General features: G+C 55.5%; 1 protein-coding gene across 1 annotated transcript in view; it reads right to left on the reverse strand.

Moving 5' to 3' along the window:
* Window positions 1-19,342, reverse strand: part of spef2 (sperm flagellar 2) — a 293,647-nt gene that overhangs the window by 139,350 nt on the left and 134,955 nt on the right. The window contains 2 exon segments of the mRNA XM_038803926.1: window positions 7,792-7,878; window positions 14,914-15,046. Of these exon segments, the coding sequence (XP_038659854.1) occupies window positions 7,792-7,878; window positions 14,914-15,046 (220 nt within the window).

A 19,342-nucleotide genomic window follows, 5' to 3' on the forward strand; every position in this document is an offset into this window, starting at 1 on the left:
AACATATATTCAGCGGGATTCTGACATTGGGCCGCTAAGTGCCGACGCTGGAGTAATAACGGGAGTGTTTTACTCCGGCGTCCTATCCGGGACCCCATTCTGTGGCCCACAGGGGGCTAGGACATGGCTGGAGTGGCCCACGCTGCCGCTCCAGCTGCCGATCCCAGCCTGAACCCGGTGCCGCGGGGTCCACGCATACGCAGTTGGCCGGGCACCAAAACAGCGCCTGCGCGGTGGCGTTTTTCCCCACGCCGGCCGCGACGCCAAATGGCACAGGGCTACAGGAGCCGGAGCGGAGGACAGGAGGCCGGGGGGCAGAGAGGCCAGCCCGCCAATCGATGGGCCCCGATCGCGGTCCAGGGCAGTACAGACGCCCCTCACCCCCGGGGTCGGACCCTCCCCCAGAACAGGCCGCCCCTGGCCCCTTCAACGCTGAGGTCCCACCGGATCAGAGGATGTTAGAACAGCGCCAGCGGGACTCGGTTTTGATGACGGCTGCTCGGCCGATCCGGGACGGAGAATCGGCCGCTGGCCCGTGCCGGCCTGGGCAGGGAGTCGGCGCATACCCCGACCAGCGCCATGCCAACCACGCCGGTGCTGATTCTCCATCGGCCGTCGGGGTGGGGCAGCGCGATTAAAGATTCGGGGCGGCCGGAAGTCGGAGAATTCCGCCTAATGTATCTGGGAGATTATTGCGTCCCACCATGTACACTCTCCCCGTGTACACTCTCCCCGTGTACACTCTCCCCGTGTACACTCTCCCCGTGTACACTCTCCCCGTGTACCCTCTCCCCGTGTACCCTCTCCCCGTGTACCCTCTCCCCGTGTACCCTCTCCCCGTGTACCCTCTCCCCGTGTACACTCTCCTCGTGCACCCTCTCCCCGTGCACCCTCTCCCCGTGCACCCTCTCCCCGTGCACCCTCTCCCCGTGTACACTCTCCCCGTGTACCCTCTCCCCGTGTACCCTCTCCCCGTGTACCCTCTCCCCGTGTACCCTCTCCCCGTGTACCCTCTCCCCGTGTACCCTCTCCCCGTGTACCCTCTCCCCGTGTACACTCTTCCCGTGTACCCTCTCCCGTGTACCCTCTCCCCGTGTACACTCTCCCCGTGCACCCTCTCCCCGTGTACCCTCTCCCGTGTACCCTCTCCCCGTGTACCCTCTCCCCGTGTACCCTCTCCTCGTGCACCCTCTCCCCGTGCACCCTCTCCCCGTGCACCCTCTCCCCGTGCACCCTCTCCCCGTGTACACTCTCCCCGTGTACCCTCTCCCCGTGTACCCTCTCCCCGTGTACCCTCTCCCCGTGTACCCTCTCCCCGTGTACCCTCTCCCCGTGTACACTCTCCCCGTGTACCCTCTCCCCGTGTACACTCTTCCCGTGTACCCTCTCCCGTGCACACTCTCCCCGTGTACACTCTCCCCGTGCACCCTCTCCCCGTGCACCCTCTCCCCGTGTACCCTCTCCCGTGTACCCTCTCCCCGTGTACCGTCTCCCCGTGTACCCTCTCCCCGAGTACACTCTCCCCGTGTACACTCCCCCCCGTGCACCCTCTCCCCGTGTACCCTCTCCCCGTGTACCCTCTCCCCGTGTACCCTCTCCCCGTGTACCCTCTCCCGTGTACCCTCTCCCCGTGTATCCTTTCCCCGTGTACACTCTCCCCGTGTACCCTCTCCCCGTGTACCCTCTCCCCGTGTACCCTCTCCCCGTGTACCCTCTCCCCGTGTACCCTCTCCCCGTGTACCCTCTCCCCGTGTACACTCTCCCCATGTACACTCTCCCCATGTACACTCCCCCCCCGTGTACCCTCTCCCCGTGCACACTCTCCCCGTGTACCCTCTCCCCGTGTACACTCTCCCCGTGTACCCTCTCCCCGTGTACCCTCTCCCCGTGTACCCTCTCCCCGTGTACCCTCTCCCCGTGTACCCTCTCCCCGTGCACCCTCTCCCCGTATACACTCTCCCCGTGTACCCTCTCCCCGTGTACCCTCTCCCCGTGCACCCTCTCCCCGTATACACTCTCCCCCTGTACCCTCTCCCCGTGCACCCTCTCCCCGTGCACCCTCTCCCCGTGCACCCTCTCCCCGTGCACCCTCTCCCCGTGTACCCTCTCCCCGTGTACCCTCTCCCCGTGTACCCTCTCCCCGTGTACCCTCTCCCCGTGTACCCTCTCCCCGTGTACCCTCTCCCCGTGTACGCTCTCCCCGTGTACGCTCTCCCCGTGTACGCTCTCCCCGTGTACGCTCTCCCCGTGTACGCTCTCCCCGTGTACGCTCTCTCCGTGTACGCTCTGCCCGTGTACGCTCTGCCCGTGTACGCTCTCCCCGTGTACCCTCTCCCCGTGTACCCTCTCCCCGTGTACGCTCTCCCCGTGTACCCTCTCCCCGTGTACCCTCTCCCCGTGTACCCTCTCCCCGTGTACCCTCTCCCCGTGCACCCTCTCCCCGTGTACCCTCTCCCCGTGTACGCTCTCCCCGTGTACACTCTCCCCGTGTACACTCTCCCCTATCACTGACTATACCGGATTGCTAATCAGTCCAGAATGTCGATACAGGATTGTTAATCAGTCCAGAATGTGGATCCCGGATTGTTAATCAGTCCAGAATGTGGATCCCGGATTGTTAATCAGTCCAGAATGTCGATATCAGACGTTAATCAGTCCAGAATGTGAATACCGGTTTGTTAATCAGTCCAGAATGTGGATACCGTATTGTTAATCAGTCCAGAATGTGGATACCGTATTGTTAATCAGTCCAGAAAGGCGCGACCGGATTGTTAATCAGTCCAGAATGTCGATGTCAAACATTAATCAGTCCAGAATGTCGATGTCAGACATTAATTAGTCCAGAATGTCGATACTGGATTGTTAATCAGTCCAGAATGTCGATACAGGATTGTTAATCAGTCCAGAATGTCGATACTGGATTGTTAATCAGTCCAGAATGTCGATATCAGACGTTAATCAGTCCAGAATGACGATACAGGATTGTTAATCAGTCCAGAATGTCGATACAGGATTGTTAATCAGTCCAGAATGTCGATATCAGACGTTAATCAGTCCAGAATGTCGATACCGGATTGTTAATTAGTCCAGAATGTCGATACTGCATTGTTAATCAGTCCAGAATGTCGATGTCAGACATTAATCAGTCCAGAATGTCGACGTCAGACATTAATCAGTCCAGAATGTCGATACTGCATTGTTAATCAGTCCAGATTGTCGATGTCAGACATTAATCAGTCCAGAATGACGATACCGGTTTGTTAATCAGTCCAGAATGTGGATCCCGGATTGTTAATCAGTCCAGAATGTGGATCCCGGATTGTTAATCAGTCCAGAATGTCGATACCGGATAGTTAATCAGTCCAGAATGTGAATACCGGTTTGTTAATCAGTCCAGAATGTGGATCCCGGATTGTTAATCAGTCCAGAATGTGGATCCCGGATTGTTAATCAGTCCAGAATGTCGATATCAGACGTTAATCAGTCCAGAATGTGAATACCGGTTTGTTAATCAGTCCAGAATGTCGATACCGGATTGTTAATCAGTCCAGAATGTCGATATCAGACGTTAATCAGTCCAGAATGTGAATACCGGTTTGTTAATCAGTCCAGAATGTGGATACCGTATTGTTAATCAGTCCAGAATGTCGATATCAGACGTTAATCAGTCCAGAATGTGAATACCGGTTTGTTAATCAGTCCAGAATGTCGATACAGGATTGTTAATCCGTCCAGAAAGGCGCGACCGGATTGTTAATCAGTCCAGAATGTCGATGTCAAACATTAATCAGTCCAGAATGTCGATGTCAGACATTAATTAGTCCAGAATGTCGATACTGGATTGTTAATCAGTCCAGAATGTCGATACAGGATTGTTAATCAGTCCAGAATGTCGATACTGGATTGTTAATCAGTCCAGAATGTCGATATCAGACGTTAATCAGTCCAGAATGACGATACAGGATTGTTAATCAGTCCAGAATGTCGATACAGGATTGTTAATCAGTCCAGAATGTCGATATCAGACGTTAATCAGTCCAGAATGTCGATACCGGATTGTTAATTAGTCCAGAATGTCGATACTGGATTGTTAATTAGTCCAGAATGTCGATGTCAGACATTAATCAGTCCAGAATGTCGATACTGCATTGTTAATCAGTCCAGAATGTCGATGTCAGACATTAATCAGTCCAGAATGTCGATGTCAGACATTAATCAGTCCAGAATGTCGATACTGCATTGTTAATCAGTCCAGAATGTCGATGTCAGACATTAATCAGTCCAGAATGACGATACCGGTTTGTTAATCAGTCCAGAATGTCGATACCGGATTGTTAATCAGTCCAGAAAGTCGAGACCGGATTGTTAATTAGTCCAGAATGTCGAGACCGGATTGTTAATCAGTCCAGAATGTCGATACCGGATTGTTAATCAGTCCAGAATGTCGATACAGGATTGTTAATCAGTGCAGAATGTCGATGTCAGACATTAATCAGTCCAGAATGTCGATGTCAGACATTAATCAGTCCAGAATGTCGATACTGGATTGTTAATTAGTCCAGAATGTCGATATCAGACGTTAATCAGTCCAGAATGTCGATACTGGATTGTTAATTATTCCAGAATGTCGATATCAGACATTAATCAGTCCAGAATGTCGATGTCAGACATTAATCAGTCCAGAATGTCGATACTGGATTGTTAATTAGTCCAGAATGTCGATGTCAGACATTAATCAGTCCAGAATGTCGATGTCAGACATTAATCAGTCCAGAATGTCGATACTGGATTGTTAATCAGTGCAGAATGTCGATATCAGACGTTAATCAGTCCAGAATGTCGATACTGGATTGTTAATTATTCCAGAATGTCGATACTGGATTGTTAATCAGTCCAGAATGTCGATACCGGATAGTTAATCAGTCCAGAATGTCGATACCGGATTGTTAATCAGTCCAGAATGTCGATACTGGATTGTTAATCAGTCCAGAATGTCGATACCGGATTGTTAATCAGTCCAGAATGTCGATACTGGATTGTTAATTAGTCCAGAATGTCGATGTCAGACATTAATCAGTCCAAATGTCGATACCGGATTGTTAATCAATCCAGAATGTCGATACAGGATTGTTAATTAGTCCAGAATGTCAATACTGGATTGTTAATCAGTCCAGAATGTCGATACAGGATTGTTAATCAGTCCAGAATGTCGATGTCAGACATTAATCAGTCCAGAATGTCGATACAGGATTGTTAATCAGTGCAGAATGTCGATGTCAGACATTAATCAGTCCAGAATGTCGATGTCAGACATTAATCAGTCCAGAATTTCGATAACGGATTGTTAATCAGTCCAGAATGTCGATATCAGACGTTAATCAGTCCAGAATGTCGATAGTGGATTGTTAATTAGTCCAGAATGTCGATACTGGATTGTTAATCAGTCCAGAATGTCGATACCGGATTGTTAATTAGTCCAGAATGTCGATACAAGATTGTTAATCAGTCCAGAATGTCAATACTGGATTGTTAATCAGTCCAGAATGTCAATACTGGATTGTTAATTAGTCCAGAATGTCAATACTGGATTGTTAATTAGTCCAGAATGTCGATACAGGATTGTTAATTAGTCCAGAATGTCAATACTGGATTGTTAATTAGTCCAGAATGTCAATACTGGATTGTTAATTAGTCCAGAATGTCGATACAAGATTGTTAATCAGTCCAGAATGTCAATACTGGATTGTTAATTAGTCCAGAATGTCGATACAGGATTGTTAATCAGTCCAGAATGTCGATACCGGATTGTTAATTAGTCCAGAATGTCGATACAAGATTGTTAATCAGTCCAGAATGTCAATACTGGATTGTTAATCAGTCCAGAATGTCAATACTGGATTGTTAATTAGTCCAGAATGTCAATACTGGATTGTTAATCAGTGCAGAATGTCGATATCAGACGTTAATCAGTCCAGAATGTCGATACTGGATTGTTAATCAGTCCAGAATGTCGATATCAGACGTTAATCAGTCCAGAATGTCGATACAAGATTGTTAATTAGTCCAGAATGTCGATACTGGATTGTTAATCAGTCCAGAATGTCGATACCGGATTGTTAATTAGTCCAGAATGTCAATACTGGATTGTTAATCAGTCCAGAATGTCAATACTGGATTGTTAATTAGTCCAGAATGTCAATACTGGATTGTTAATTAGTCCAGAATGTCGATACAGGATTGTTAATTAGTCCAGAATGTCAATACTGGATTGTTAATTAGTCCAGAATGTCAATACTGGATTGTTAATTAGTCCAGAATGTCGATACAAGATTGTTAATCAGTCCAGAATGTCAATACTGGATTGTTAATTAGTCCAGAATGTCGATACAGGATTGTTAATTAGTCCAGAATGTCGATACAGGATTGTTAATTAGTCCAGAATGTCAATACTGGATTGTTAATTAGTCCAGAATGTCAATACTGGATTGTTAATTAGTCCAGAATGTCAATACTGGATTGTTAATTAGTCCAGAATGTCGATACAGGATTGTTAATCAGTCCAGAATGTCGATGCCAGACATTAATCAGTCCAGAATGTCAATACTGGATTGTTAATCAGTCCAGAATGTCGATACAGGATTGTTAATCAGTCCAGAATGTCGATGCCAGACATTAATCAGTCCAGAATGTCGATGTCAGACATTAATCAGTCCAGAATTTCGATAACGGATTGTTAATTAGTCCAGAATGTCGATACAGGATTGTTAATCAGTCCAGAATGTCAATACTGGATTGTTAATCAGTCCAGAATGTTGATACCGGATTGTTAAACAATCAGCCGTTAATCAGTCCAGATTGCCGATATCAGATAGAAGGTAAGTTCCCTCTGGGCCAATCAGAACACCATGGGCGGTGTTCTCCCACCCCCCACCGGGTCGGAGAATCTTCGGGGGGGCGGCGGGAATCCAGACCCCGCTGGCTACTGTATTCTCTTTGTGTTTCTATTGAAAGGAGCTCCCCCATTGGTCCCACTCCAGCCCTTGTCCAAAACCCTTCATCCCGCACAGATCCTCGCAGTTCACAGGTTAACGCAATTCCTCTTTGCGGATTTGTGGCCGTTTCGCTGAGTTGGCTGGTGGGGTTTCTCCCAGAGACAGTGCCTGAAATCTGTCTCCTCAGTCAATGAAGAGAGCTTCTCTCTACAAAACTATGTGATTGTTACAATCAGATCAGCCATGATCATACTGAATGGTGGAGCAGACTGAAGGGGCCGAATGGCTCCCAATTCTGTCTACTCTCGGGGAGTTGTCCCATCTTGAAAGTAGCTGACTGGCACCTTGTGCGAGCCTGTGAAAGCTGACTGCACCCTCTCCTATCCACCTTTTACATCACCCCTCTGGCCTCTGAAAGCTGATGATATGCAAAAAGCAGACAGGCTGTGTGTCGGCTCTGAGGGTCAATGTGCTGACTGTTCCCAGTCAGCGGCAGTTGTGTGAGGTGGGGGGCAGTTCCAACGGGGTGCAGACTGTCACATCTTGAACACAGAATGAAACACAGAGGGAGAGCACGTGACCCAGAATGCATGTTCTAATAAAACTGTCACCTGGAGTTGTCACCGCTCTTCTAACCCTGTATTTTGACGGCCACCTGTAACACAAAAAGCTTATCCAGCGGAAAGATGATGTGCGTCTCTCTCGGCACAGAAGCAGCCTGATCTCCTGGCTCCATTCTCTGCTGTAAATTCAGATATCCTCCAACAATAACCTGTCAGTCCATCAGGAAATGACGTACCTGAGGAAGATTTCTCAAGTTTCTTCGCACTCAGCGACAGACTCATTTTGCTCTTCCCTTTGGCCGTGTTGATTCTGCTGCCGAAATCTGTCAGCGAGAAAATGCTGTCAGAAGGATGGAGATTCCCAACACAGTGCATTTATAATCCGGGACATCGGCTATCCAGAAATAGACTGGAAAAGTCGCAATGTAAAAGGGCTTCCCTCACACCCATGATGTGTTGGGTGCTTTGGATTCGTGAAACACTTACAGGCCACCAACACTTAAAATAGTACAACACTATTTTATTAAACTAAAAACTGCTTAACATACTCTTACTGTGGGTGACACGATGCTAGATTAACTAGAGACCTGTGCCTGTCCTAACCAGTCTATTCACTCAGTACATGGTGAGAGTCTGTGCTGTAAGCTGTAAGCTCTGTCCTTCTCAAAGGCTGCATCCCGAATGAGAGGGAAAACTGGTGCCTTCTGTCTTTATAGTGAGTGTGTTCTAACTGGTGATTGGCTGCGGTGTTATGCATGTTGATTGGTCCTATTGCATGTCCATCAGTGTGTGTGTCTGCACCATGATATACTGGTGTATATTATGACACCCCTCACTCACCCCTCACTACCTCACTACCTCACCCCTCACTGCCTCACTCACCTCCTCACTCCCTCCCTCACCCCTCACTCCCTCACTCACCCCCTCACCCCCTTACCCCCTCACTCACTAACCCCCTCATTCCCTCACCCACCCTCACTCCCTCACCCCCTCACCCATCCCCTTACTCCCTCACCCACCCCCTCACTCCCTCACTCACCCCCTCACTCCATCCCTCACCCCCTCTTTCCCTCATTTATAAGAACATAAGAACTAGGAGCAGGAGTCGGCCATCTGGCCCCTCGAGCCTGCTCCGCCATTCAATGAGATCATGGCTGATCTTTTATGGACTCAGCTCCACTTTCCGGCCCGAACACCATAACCCTTAATCCCGTTATTCTTCAAAAAACTATCTATCTTTACCTTAAAAACATTTAATGAAGGAGCCTCAACTGCTTCACTGGGCAAGGAATTCCATAGATTCACAACCCTTTGGGTGAAGAAGTTCCTCCTAAACTCAGTCCTAAATCTACTTCCCCTTATTTTGCGGCTATGCCCCCTAGTTCTGCTTTCCCCCTAGTTATTCCTACCAAAATGGATAATCTCACATTTGTCAACACTGTATTCCATCTGCCAGACCCTAGCCCATTCACTTAACCTGTCCAAATCTCTCTGTAGACTTCTAGTATCCTCTGCACTTTTCGCTTTACCACTCATCTTGAATGAAAATTGCTTATTGTCACGAGTAGGCTTCAATGAAGTTACTGTGAAAAGCCCCTAGTCGCCACATTACGGCGCCTGTCCGGGCAGGCTGGTACGGGAATCGAACCGTGCTGCTGGCCTGCTTTAAAAGCCAGCGATTTAGCTGAGTGAGCTAAACCAGCCCCTCGTGTCATCTGCAAACTTGGACACATTGCCCTTGGTCCCCAACTCCAAATCATCTATGTAAATTGTGAACAATTGTGGGCCCAACACGGATCCCTGAGGGACACCACTAGCTACTGATTTCCAACCAGAGAAACACCCATTTATCCCAACTCTTTGCTTTCTATTAATTAACCAATCCTCTATCCATGCTACTACTTTACCCTTAATGCCATGCATCTTTATCTTATGCAGCAACCTTTTGTGTGGCACCTTGTCAAAAGCTTTCTGGAAATCCAGATATACCACATCCATCGGCTCCCCGTTATCTACTGCACTGGTAATGTCCTCAAAGAATTCCACTAAATTAGTTAGGCACAACCTGCCCTTTATGAACCCATGCTACGTCTGCCCAATGGGACAATTTCCATCCAGATGCCTCACTATTTATTCCTCGATGATAGATTCCAGCATTTTGGTAGGAATAACAGCAAACGGGATTATTATTTAAACGATAAAATATTAAAGCATGCCGCTGTTCAGAGAGACTTGGGTGTGCTAGTGCATGAGTCACAGAAGGTTGGTTTTCAAGTGCAACAGGTGATTAAGAAGGCAAATGGAATTTTGTCCTTCATTGCTAGAGGGATGGAGTTTAAGACTAGGGAGGTTATGTTGCAATTGTATAAGGTGTGTTAGTGAGGCCACACCTGGAGTATTGTGTTCAGTTTTGGGCTCTTACTTGAGAAAGGATGTACTGGCACTGGAGGGTGTGCAGAGGAGATTCACTAGGTTAATCCCAGAGCTGAAGGGGTTGGATTATGAGGAGAGGTTGAGTAGACTGGGACTGTACTCATTAGAATTTAGAAGGATGAGCGGGGATCTGATAGAAACATATAAAATTATGATGGGAATAGATAGGATAGATGCGGGCAGGTTGTTTCCACTGGCGGGTGAAAGCAGAACTAGGGGACATAGCCTCAAAATAAGGGGAAGTAGATTTAGGACTGAGTTTAGGAGGAACTTCTTCACCCAAAGGGTTGTGAATCTATGGAATTCCTTGCCCAGTGAAGCAGTTGAGGCTCCTTCAGTAAATGTTTTTAAGATAAAGATAGATAGTTTTTTGAAGAATTTTTGAAGAATAAAGGGATTAAGGGTTATGGTGTTCTGGCCAGAAAGTGGAGCTGAGTCCACAAAAGATCAGCCATGATCTCGTTGAATGGCGGAGCAGGCTCGAGGGGCCAGATGGCCGACTCCTGCTCCTAGTTCTTATGTTCTAATGTTCTGGTCGCCACACTACCAGAAGGATGTGGAGGCTTTAGAGAGGGTGCAGAAGAGATTTACCAGGATGTTGCCTGGTATGGAGGGCATTAGCTATGAGGGGAGGTTGAATAAACTCGGTTTGTTCTCACTGGAATGACGGAGGTTGAGGTGCGACCTGATAGAGGTCTACAAAATTATGAGTGGCATAGACAGAGTGGATAGTCAGAGGCTTTTCCCCAGGGTAGAGGGGTCAATTACTAGGGGGCATAGGTTTGAGGTGCGAGGGGCAAGGTTTAGAGGAGAGGTACGAGGTAAGCTTTTTACACAGAGGGTAGTGGGTGCCTGGAACTCGCTGCCGGAGGAGGTGGTGGAAGCAGGGACGATAGTGACATTTAAGGGGCATCTTGACAAATACATGAATAGGATGGGAATAGAGGGATATGGACCCAGGAAGTGTAGAAGATTTTAGTTCAGATGGGCAGCATGGTCGGCACGGGCTTGGAGGGCCGAAGGGCCTGTTCCAGTGCTGTACTTTTGTTCTTTGTTTCTTTGTTTGATTTTCCCTCTTTCTACCGTCCTTCTTTTTGTTGGTATAAACCTTTGCTGAGCACTGTGATACATCGCTTGGAAGGTTCTCCACTGTTCCTCAACAGTTTCACCATAAAGTCTTTGCTCCCAGTCTACCTTAGCTAGTTCCTCTATCATCCCCTTGTAATCTCCTTTGATTAAACACAAAACACTAGTGTTTGACTTTACCTTCTCACCCTCCATCTGTATTTTAAATTCCACCATATTGTGATCGCTCCATCCGAGAGGATCCCTTCACACCCTCGCTGCCTCACTCACCCCCTGACTGCCTCACTCACCCCCTCGCTCCCTAACTAAGCCCCTTGCTCCCTCACTCACCCCCGCGATGCCTCACTCACCCCCTCACTGCCTCACTCACCCCCTCGCACCCTCACTCACCCCCTCGCTCTCTCTCACCCCCTCGCTCCCTCACTAACCCCCTAGCTCCCTCACTCACCCCCTCGCTCCCTCACTCACCCCCTCGCTCCCTCACTCACCCCCGCGATTCCTCACTCACCCCCTCACTGCCTCACTAACCCCCTCGCTGCCTCACTCACACCCTCGCTCCCTCACTCACCCCCTCGCTGCCTCACTCACCCCCTCGCTGCCTCACTCACCCCCTCGCTGCCTCACTCACACCCTCGCTCCCTCACTCACACCCTCGCTCCCTCACTCACACCCTCGCTCCCTCACTCACCCCCTTGCTGCCTCACTCACCCCCTCGCTCCCTCACTAACCCCCTCGCTCCCTCACTCATCCCATCGCTCCCTCACTCAACCCCTCGCTCCCTCACTCACCCCCTCGCTCCCTCACTCACACCCTTGCTCCCTCACTAACCCCCTCGCTCCCTCACTCACCACATCGCTGCCTCAGTTACCCCCTCACTGCCTCACTCACCCCCTCACTCACCCCCTCGCTGCCTCACTAACCCCCTCGCTGCCTCACTCACACCCTCGCTCCCTCACTAACCCCGTCGCTGCCTCACTCACCCCCTCGCTCCCTCACTCACCCCATAGCTCCCTCACTCACCCCCTCGCTCCCTCGCTCACCCCCTCGCTCCCTCGCTCCCACGCCCACCCCCTCGCTCCCTCGCTCACCCCCTCGCTCCTTCGCTCACCCCCTCGCTCCCTCACTCACCCCCTCGCTGCCTCGCTCACCCCCTCGCTCACCGCCTCGCTCCCTCGCTCCCCCCCTCGCTCACGCCCTCGCTGCCTCTCTCACCCCCTCGCTGCCTCACTCACCCCCTCGCTGCCTCACTCACCCGCTCGCTGCCTCACTCACCCCCTCGCTCCCTCACTCACCCCTCGCTCCCTCAGTCACCCCCTCGCTGCCTCACTCATCCCCTCGCTCCCTCACTAACCCCCTTGCTGCCTCACTCACCCCCTCGCTCCCTCACTCAACCCCTCGCTCCCTCACTTACCCCCTCGTTCCCTCACTCACCCCCTCGCTGCCTCACTCACCCCCTCGCTCCCTCACTCACCCCCTCGCTGCCTCACTCACCCCCTCGCTGCCTCACTCACCCCCTCGCCCCCTCACTCACCCCCTCGCTCCCTCACTCACCCCCTCGTTCCCTCACGCACCCCCTCGCTCCCTCACTCACCCCCTCGCTCCCTCACTAACCCCCTCGCTCCCTCACGCACCTCCTCGCTCCCTCACTCACCCCCTCGCTGCCTCACTCACCCCCTCGCTCCGTCACTCACCCCCTCGCTCCCTCACTAACCCCCTCACTCCCTCGCTCACCCCCTCGCTCCCTCACAAACCCCCTCGCTCCCGCACTCACCCCCTCGCTCCCTCACTCACCCCTCGCTGCCTCACTCACCCCCTCGCTGCCTCACTCACCCCCTCGCTGCCTCACTCATCCCCTCGCTCCCTCACTCACCCCCTCGCTCCCTCACTCACCCCCTCGCTGCCTCACTCACCCCCTCGCTCCCTCACTCACCCCCTCGCTTCTTCACTAACCCCCTCGCTCCCTCACTAACCCCCTCGCTCCCTCACTCACTCCCTCGCTGCCTCACTAACCCCCTCACTGCCTCACTCACTCCCTCGCTGCCTCACTAACCCCCTCACCCCCTCGCTTTCCCCCTCGCTCCCTCACTCGCTGCCTCACTGACTCGGGAGTAACGTTTCCCGGGAGTGAGGATTCCCGGGTTTTCCTGGGAATGACGTTCCCGGGGGTGAGGTTCCCGGGGGTGAGGTTCCCGGGAGTGAGGTTTCCCCGGAGAGAGGTTTCCCCGGAGTGAAGTTTCCCGGGAGTGAGGTTTCCCCAGAGTGAGATTGCCCGGGAGTGAGGTTCCCGGAGTGAGGTTCCCGGAGTGAGGTTTCCCCGGAGTGAGGTTTCCCCGGAGTGAGGTTTCCCCGGAGTGAGATTGCCCGGGAGTGAGGTTCCCGGAGTGAGGTTCCCGGAGTGAGGTTTCCACGGAGTTAGGTTTCCCCGGAGTGAGGTTCCCGGGAGTGAAGATTCCTCGGAATGAGGTTCCCGGGAGTGAGGTTGCCCGGGAGTGAGGTTGCCCGGGAGTGAGGTTACCCCGGAGTAAGGTTTCCCCGGAGTGAGGTTTCCCCTGAGTGAGGTTCCCCGGAGTGAGGTTTCCCGGGAGTGAAGTTTCCCCGGAGCGAGGTTTCCCCGGAATGAGGTTTCTCCGGAGCGAGGTTTCCCCGGAGTGAGGTTTCCCGGGAGTGAGGTTCCCCGGTGTGAAGTTTCCCGGGAGTGAGGTTCCCTGGAGTGAGGTTTCCGGGAGTGAGGTTCCCGGGAGTGAGGTTCCCGGGAGTGAGGTTCACGGGAGTGAGGTTACCCCGGAGTGAGGTTTCCCGGGAGTGAGGTTCCCCGGAGTGAGGTTTCCCGGGAGTGAGGTTCCCTAGAGTGAGGTTTCCGGGAGTGAGGTTCCCGGGAGTGAGGTTCCCGGGAGTGAGGTTCCCGGGAGTGAGGTTACCCCGGAGTGAGGTTTCCCGGGAGTGAGGTTCCCCGGAGTGAGGTTTCCCCGGAGTGAGGTTCCCGGGAGTGAGGTTGCCCGGAGTGAGGTTCCCGGGAGTGAGGTTTCCGGGAGTGAGGTTCCCGGGAGTCAGGTTTCCCCGGAGTGAGGTTTTCCCGGAGGGAGGTTCTCCAGAGTGAGGTTTCCCCAGAGTGAGGTTTCCCCGGATTAATTTTCCCGGAGTGAGGTTACCCCGGAGTGAGGTTACCCCGGAGTGAGGTTACCCCGGAGTGAGGTTTCCCCGGAGTGAGATTGCCCGGGAGTGAGGTTCCCGGAGTGAGGTTTCCCGGGAGTGAGGTTCCCCGGAGTGAGGTTTCCCCGGAGTGAGGTTCCCGGGAGTGTGGTTTCCCCGGAGTGAGATTCCTGGGAGTGAGGTTCCCGGAGTGAGGTTGCCCAGGAGTGAGGTTCCCAGGAGAGAGGTTTCCCCGGAGTGAGGTTCCCGGGAGTGAGGTTTCCCTGGAGCAAGATTCCCAGGAGTGAGGTTCCCGGGAGAGAGGTTTCCCCAGAGTGAGGTTCCCTGGAGTGAGGTTTCCAGGGAGTGAGGTTCCCCGGAGTGAGGTATCCCCGGAATGAGGTTGCCCGGGAGTGAGGCTTCCCGGGTTTTCCCGGGAGTGAGGTTTCCCCGGAGTGAGATTCCCGGGAGTGAGGTTCCAGGAGTGAGGTTGCCCAGGAGTGAGGTTCCCGGGAGCGAGGTTCCCGGGAGTGAGGTTCCCGGGAGCGAGGTTCCCGGGAGTGAGGATTCCCGGGTTTTCCCGGGAGTAAGGCTTCCCGCGGCTTTCCAGGAGTGGGTATCGCAGTGATTCCCGGGAGTGCGGCTCCCTGGGCAATGGGAAGGATTACCGGCAGTGCCCAGCTGAAGGAAGGTCCCACCGGGATACTCACTATTTTTCGCGGATTTTCCTTCCTTTGAAGACTTTGGAGATTCGGTTTCTGCCGGCAGCTCGACCTGAACTGGGGACAGAACCACGGGAGGCTGGATAGGCGTTTCACTCACAGCATCTGGCAATTCAAAGCACACACGTTAGTCACTCACCTGACCCGCAACCCCTCACAGATACCTGACCCCGGAGCCCCTCACAGACACCTGACCCCGGAGCCCCTCTCAGATACCTGACCCCGGAGCCCCTCACAGACACCTGACCCCGGAGCCCCTCACAGACACTCACCTGACCCCGGAGCCCCCCACAGACACTCACCTGACCCCGGAGCCCCTCACAGACACCTGACGCCGGAGCCCCTCACAGACACCTGACCCCGCAAACCCTCACAGACACCTGACCCCGCAACCCCTCACAGACACCTGACCCCGGAGCCCCTCACAGACACCTGACCCCGGAGCCCCTCACAGACACCTGACCCCGGAGCCCCTCACAGACACCTGACCCCGGAGCCCCCCACAGACACTCACCTGTCCCTGGAGCCCCTCACAGACACCTGACCCCGGAGCCCCTCACAGACACCTGACCCCGGAGCCCCTCACAGACACCTGACCCCGGAGCCCCTCACAGACACTCACCTGACCCCGGAGCCCCTCACAGACACCTGACCCCGGAGCCCCCCACAGACACCTGACCCCGGAGTCCCCCACAGACACCTGTCCCCGGAGCCCCTCACAGACACTCACCTGACCCGCAACCCCTCACAGACACCTGACCCCGGAGCCCCTCACAGACACCTGTCCCCGGAGCCCCTCACAGACACTCACCTGCCCCCGGAGCCCCTCACAGACACTCACCTGACCCCGGATCCCCTCACAGACACCTGACCCCGGAGCCCCTCACAGACACTCACCTGTCCCCGGAGCCCCTCACAGACACCTGACCCCGGAGTCCCCCACAGACACCTGACCCCGGAGCCCCTCACAGACACCTGTCCCCGGAGCCCCTCACAGACACCTGACCCCGGAGCCCCTCACAGACACCTGTCCCCGGAGCCCCTCACAGACACTCACCTGCCCCCGGAGCCCCTCACAGACACCTGACCCCGGAGCCCCTCACAGACACTCACCTGTCCCCGGAGCCCCTCACAGACACCTGACCCCGGAGTCCCCCACAGACACCTGACCCCGGAGCCCCTCACAGACACCTGTCCCCGGAGCCCCTCACAGACACCTGACCCCGGATCCCCTCACAGACACTCACCTGACCCGCAACCCCTCACAGACACCTGACCCCGGAGCCCCTCACAGACACCTGTCCCCGGAGCCCCTCACAGACACTCACCTGACCCCGGAGCCCCTCACAGACACCTGACCCCGGAGCCCCTCACAGACACCTGACCCCGGAGCCCCTCACAGATACACACCTGACCCCGGAGCCCCTCACAGACACCTGACCGCGGAGCCCCTCACAGACTACTCACCTGACACCGGAGTCCCTCACAGACACCTGACCGCGGAGCCCCTCACAGACACTCACCTGTCCCCGGAGCCCCTCACAGACACCTGACCGCGGAGCCCCTCACAGACACTCACCTGACCCCGGAGCCCCTCACAGACACCTGACCGCGGAGCCCCTACAGACACTCACCTGTCCCCGGAGCCCCTACAGACACACACCTGACCCCGGAGCCCCTCACAGACACCTGACCCCGGAGCCCCTCACAGACACCTGACCCCAGAGCCCCCCACAGACACCTGTCCCCGGAGCCCCTACAGACACTCACCTGACGCAGGAGCCCCTCACAGACACACACCTGACCCCGGAGCCCCTACAGACACTCACCTGACGCAAGAGCCCCTCACAGACACACACCTGACCCCGGAGTCCCCCACAGACACCTGACCCCGGAGCCCCTCACAGACACCTGACCCCGGAGCCCCTCACAGACACACACCTGACCCTGGAGCCACTCACAGACACTCACCTGACCCCGGAGCCCCTACAGACACTCACCTGACCCCGGAGCGCCTACAGACACTCACCTGACCCCGGAGCCCCTCACAGACACTCACCTGACCCCGGAGCCCCTCACAGACACTCACCTGACCCCGGAGCCCCCCACAGACACCTGACCCCGGAGCCCCTCACAGACACCTGACCCCGGAGCCCCCCACAGACACTCACCTGTCCCTGGAGCCCCTCACAGACACCTGACCCCGGAGCCCCTCACAGACACCTGACCCCGGAGCCCCTCACAGACACCTGACCCCGGAGCCCCTCACAGACACTCACCTGACCCCGGAGCCCCTCACAGACACCTGACCCCGGAGTCCCCCACAGACACCTGACCCCGGAGCCCCTCACAGACACCTGACCCCGGAGCCCCTCACAGACACTCACCTGACCCGCAACCCCTCACAGACACCTGACCCCGGAGCCCCTCACAGACACCTGTCCCCGGAGCCCCTCACAGACACTCACCTGACCCCGGAGCCCCTCACAGACACTCACCTGACCCCGGATCCCCTCACAGACACCTGACCCCGGAGCCCCTCACAGACACCTGACCCCGGAGCCCCTCACAGACACTCACCTGACCCCGGAGCCCCTCACAGACACCTGACCCCGGAGTCCCCCACAGACACCTGACCCCGGAGTCCCCCACAGACACCTGACCCCGGAGCCCCTCACAGACACTCACCTGACCCGCAACCCCTCACAGACACCTGACCCCGGAGCCCCTCACAGACACCTGTCCCCGGAGCCCCTCACAGACACTCACCTGCCCCCGGAGCCCCTCACAGACACTCACCTGACCCCGGATCCCCTCACAGACACCTGACCCCGGAGCCCCTCACACACACTCACCTGTCCCCGGAGCCCCTCACAGACACCTGACCCCGGAGTCCCCCACAGACACCTGACCCCGGAGCCCCTCACAGACACCTGTCCCCGGAGCCCCTCACAGACACCTGACCCCGGAGCCCCTCACAGACACCTGTCCCCGGAGCCCCTCACAGACACTCACCTGACCCCGGAGCCCCTCACAGACACCTGACCCCGGAGCCCCTCACAGACACTCACCTGTCCCCGGAGCCCCTCACAGACACCTGACCCCGCAGTCCCCCACAGACACCTGACCCCGGAGCCCCTCACAGACACCTGTCCCCGGAGCCCCTCACAGACACCTGACCCCGGAGCCCCTCACAGACACTCACCTGACCCGCAACCCCTCACAGACACCTGACCCCGGAGCCCCTCACAGACACCTGTCCCCGGAGCCCCTCACAGACACTCACCTGACCCCGGAGCCCCTCACAGACACCTGACCCCGGAGCCCCTCACAGACACCTGACCCCGGAGCCCCTCACAGATACACACCTGACCCCGGAGCCCCTCACAGACACCTGACCGCGGAGCCCCTCACAGACACTCACCTGACACCGGAGTCCCTCACAGACACCTGACCGCGGAGCCCCTCACAGACACTCACCTGTCCCCGGAGCCCCTCACAGACACCTGACCGCGGAGCCCCTCACAGACACTCACCTGACCCCGGAGCCCCTCACAGACACCTGACCGCGGAGCCCCTACAGACACTCACCTGTCCCCGGAGCCCCTACAGACACACACCTGACCCCGGAGCCCCTCACAGACACCTGACCCCGGAGCCCCTCACAGACACTCACCTGACCCCGGATCCCCTCACAGACACCTGACCCCGGAGCCCCCCACAGACACCTGACCCCGGAGCCCCTCACAGATACACACCTGACCCCGGAGCCCCTCACAGACACCTGACCGCGGAGCCCCTCACAGACACTCACCTGACCCCAGAGCCCCTCACAGACACCTGACCGCGGAGCCCCTCACAGACACTCACCTGTCCCCGGAGCCCCTCACAGACACCTGACCCCAGAGCCCCCCACAGACACCTGTCCCCGGAGCCCCTACAGACACTCACCTGACGCAGGAGCCCCTCACAGACACACACCTGACCCCGGAGCCCCTACAGACACTCACCTGACGCAAGAGCCCCTCACAGACACACACCTGACCCCGGAGTCCCCCACAGACACCTGACCCCGGAGCCCCTCACAGACACCTGACCCCGGAGCCCCTCACAGACACACACCTGACCCTGGAGCCCCTCACAGACACTCACCTGACCCCGGAGCCCCTACAGACACTCACCTGACCCCGGAGCGCCTACAGACACTCACCTGACCCCGGAGCCCCTCACAGACACTCACCTGACCCCGGAGCCCCTCACAGACACTCACCTGACCCCGGAGCCCCCCACAGACACTCACCTGACCCTGGAGCCCCTCACAGACACCTGACCCCGGAGCCCCTCACAGACACACCTGACCCCGGAGCCCCTCACAGACACCTGACCCCGGAGCCCCTCACAGACACTCACCTGACCC

This window comes from Scyliorhinus canicula, chromosome 8 (genome assembly GCF_902713615.1).
Source record: "Scyliorhinus canicula chromosome 8, sScyCan1.1, whole genome shotgun sequence".
Lineage (NCBI taxonomy): Eukaryota > Metazoa > Chordata > Chondrichthyes > Carcharhiniformes > Scyliorhinidae > Scyliorhinus > Scyliorhinus canicula.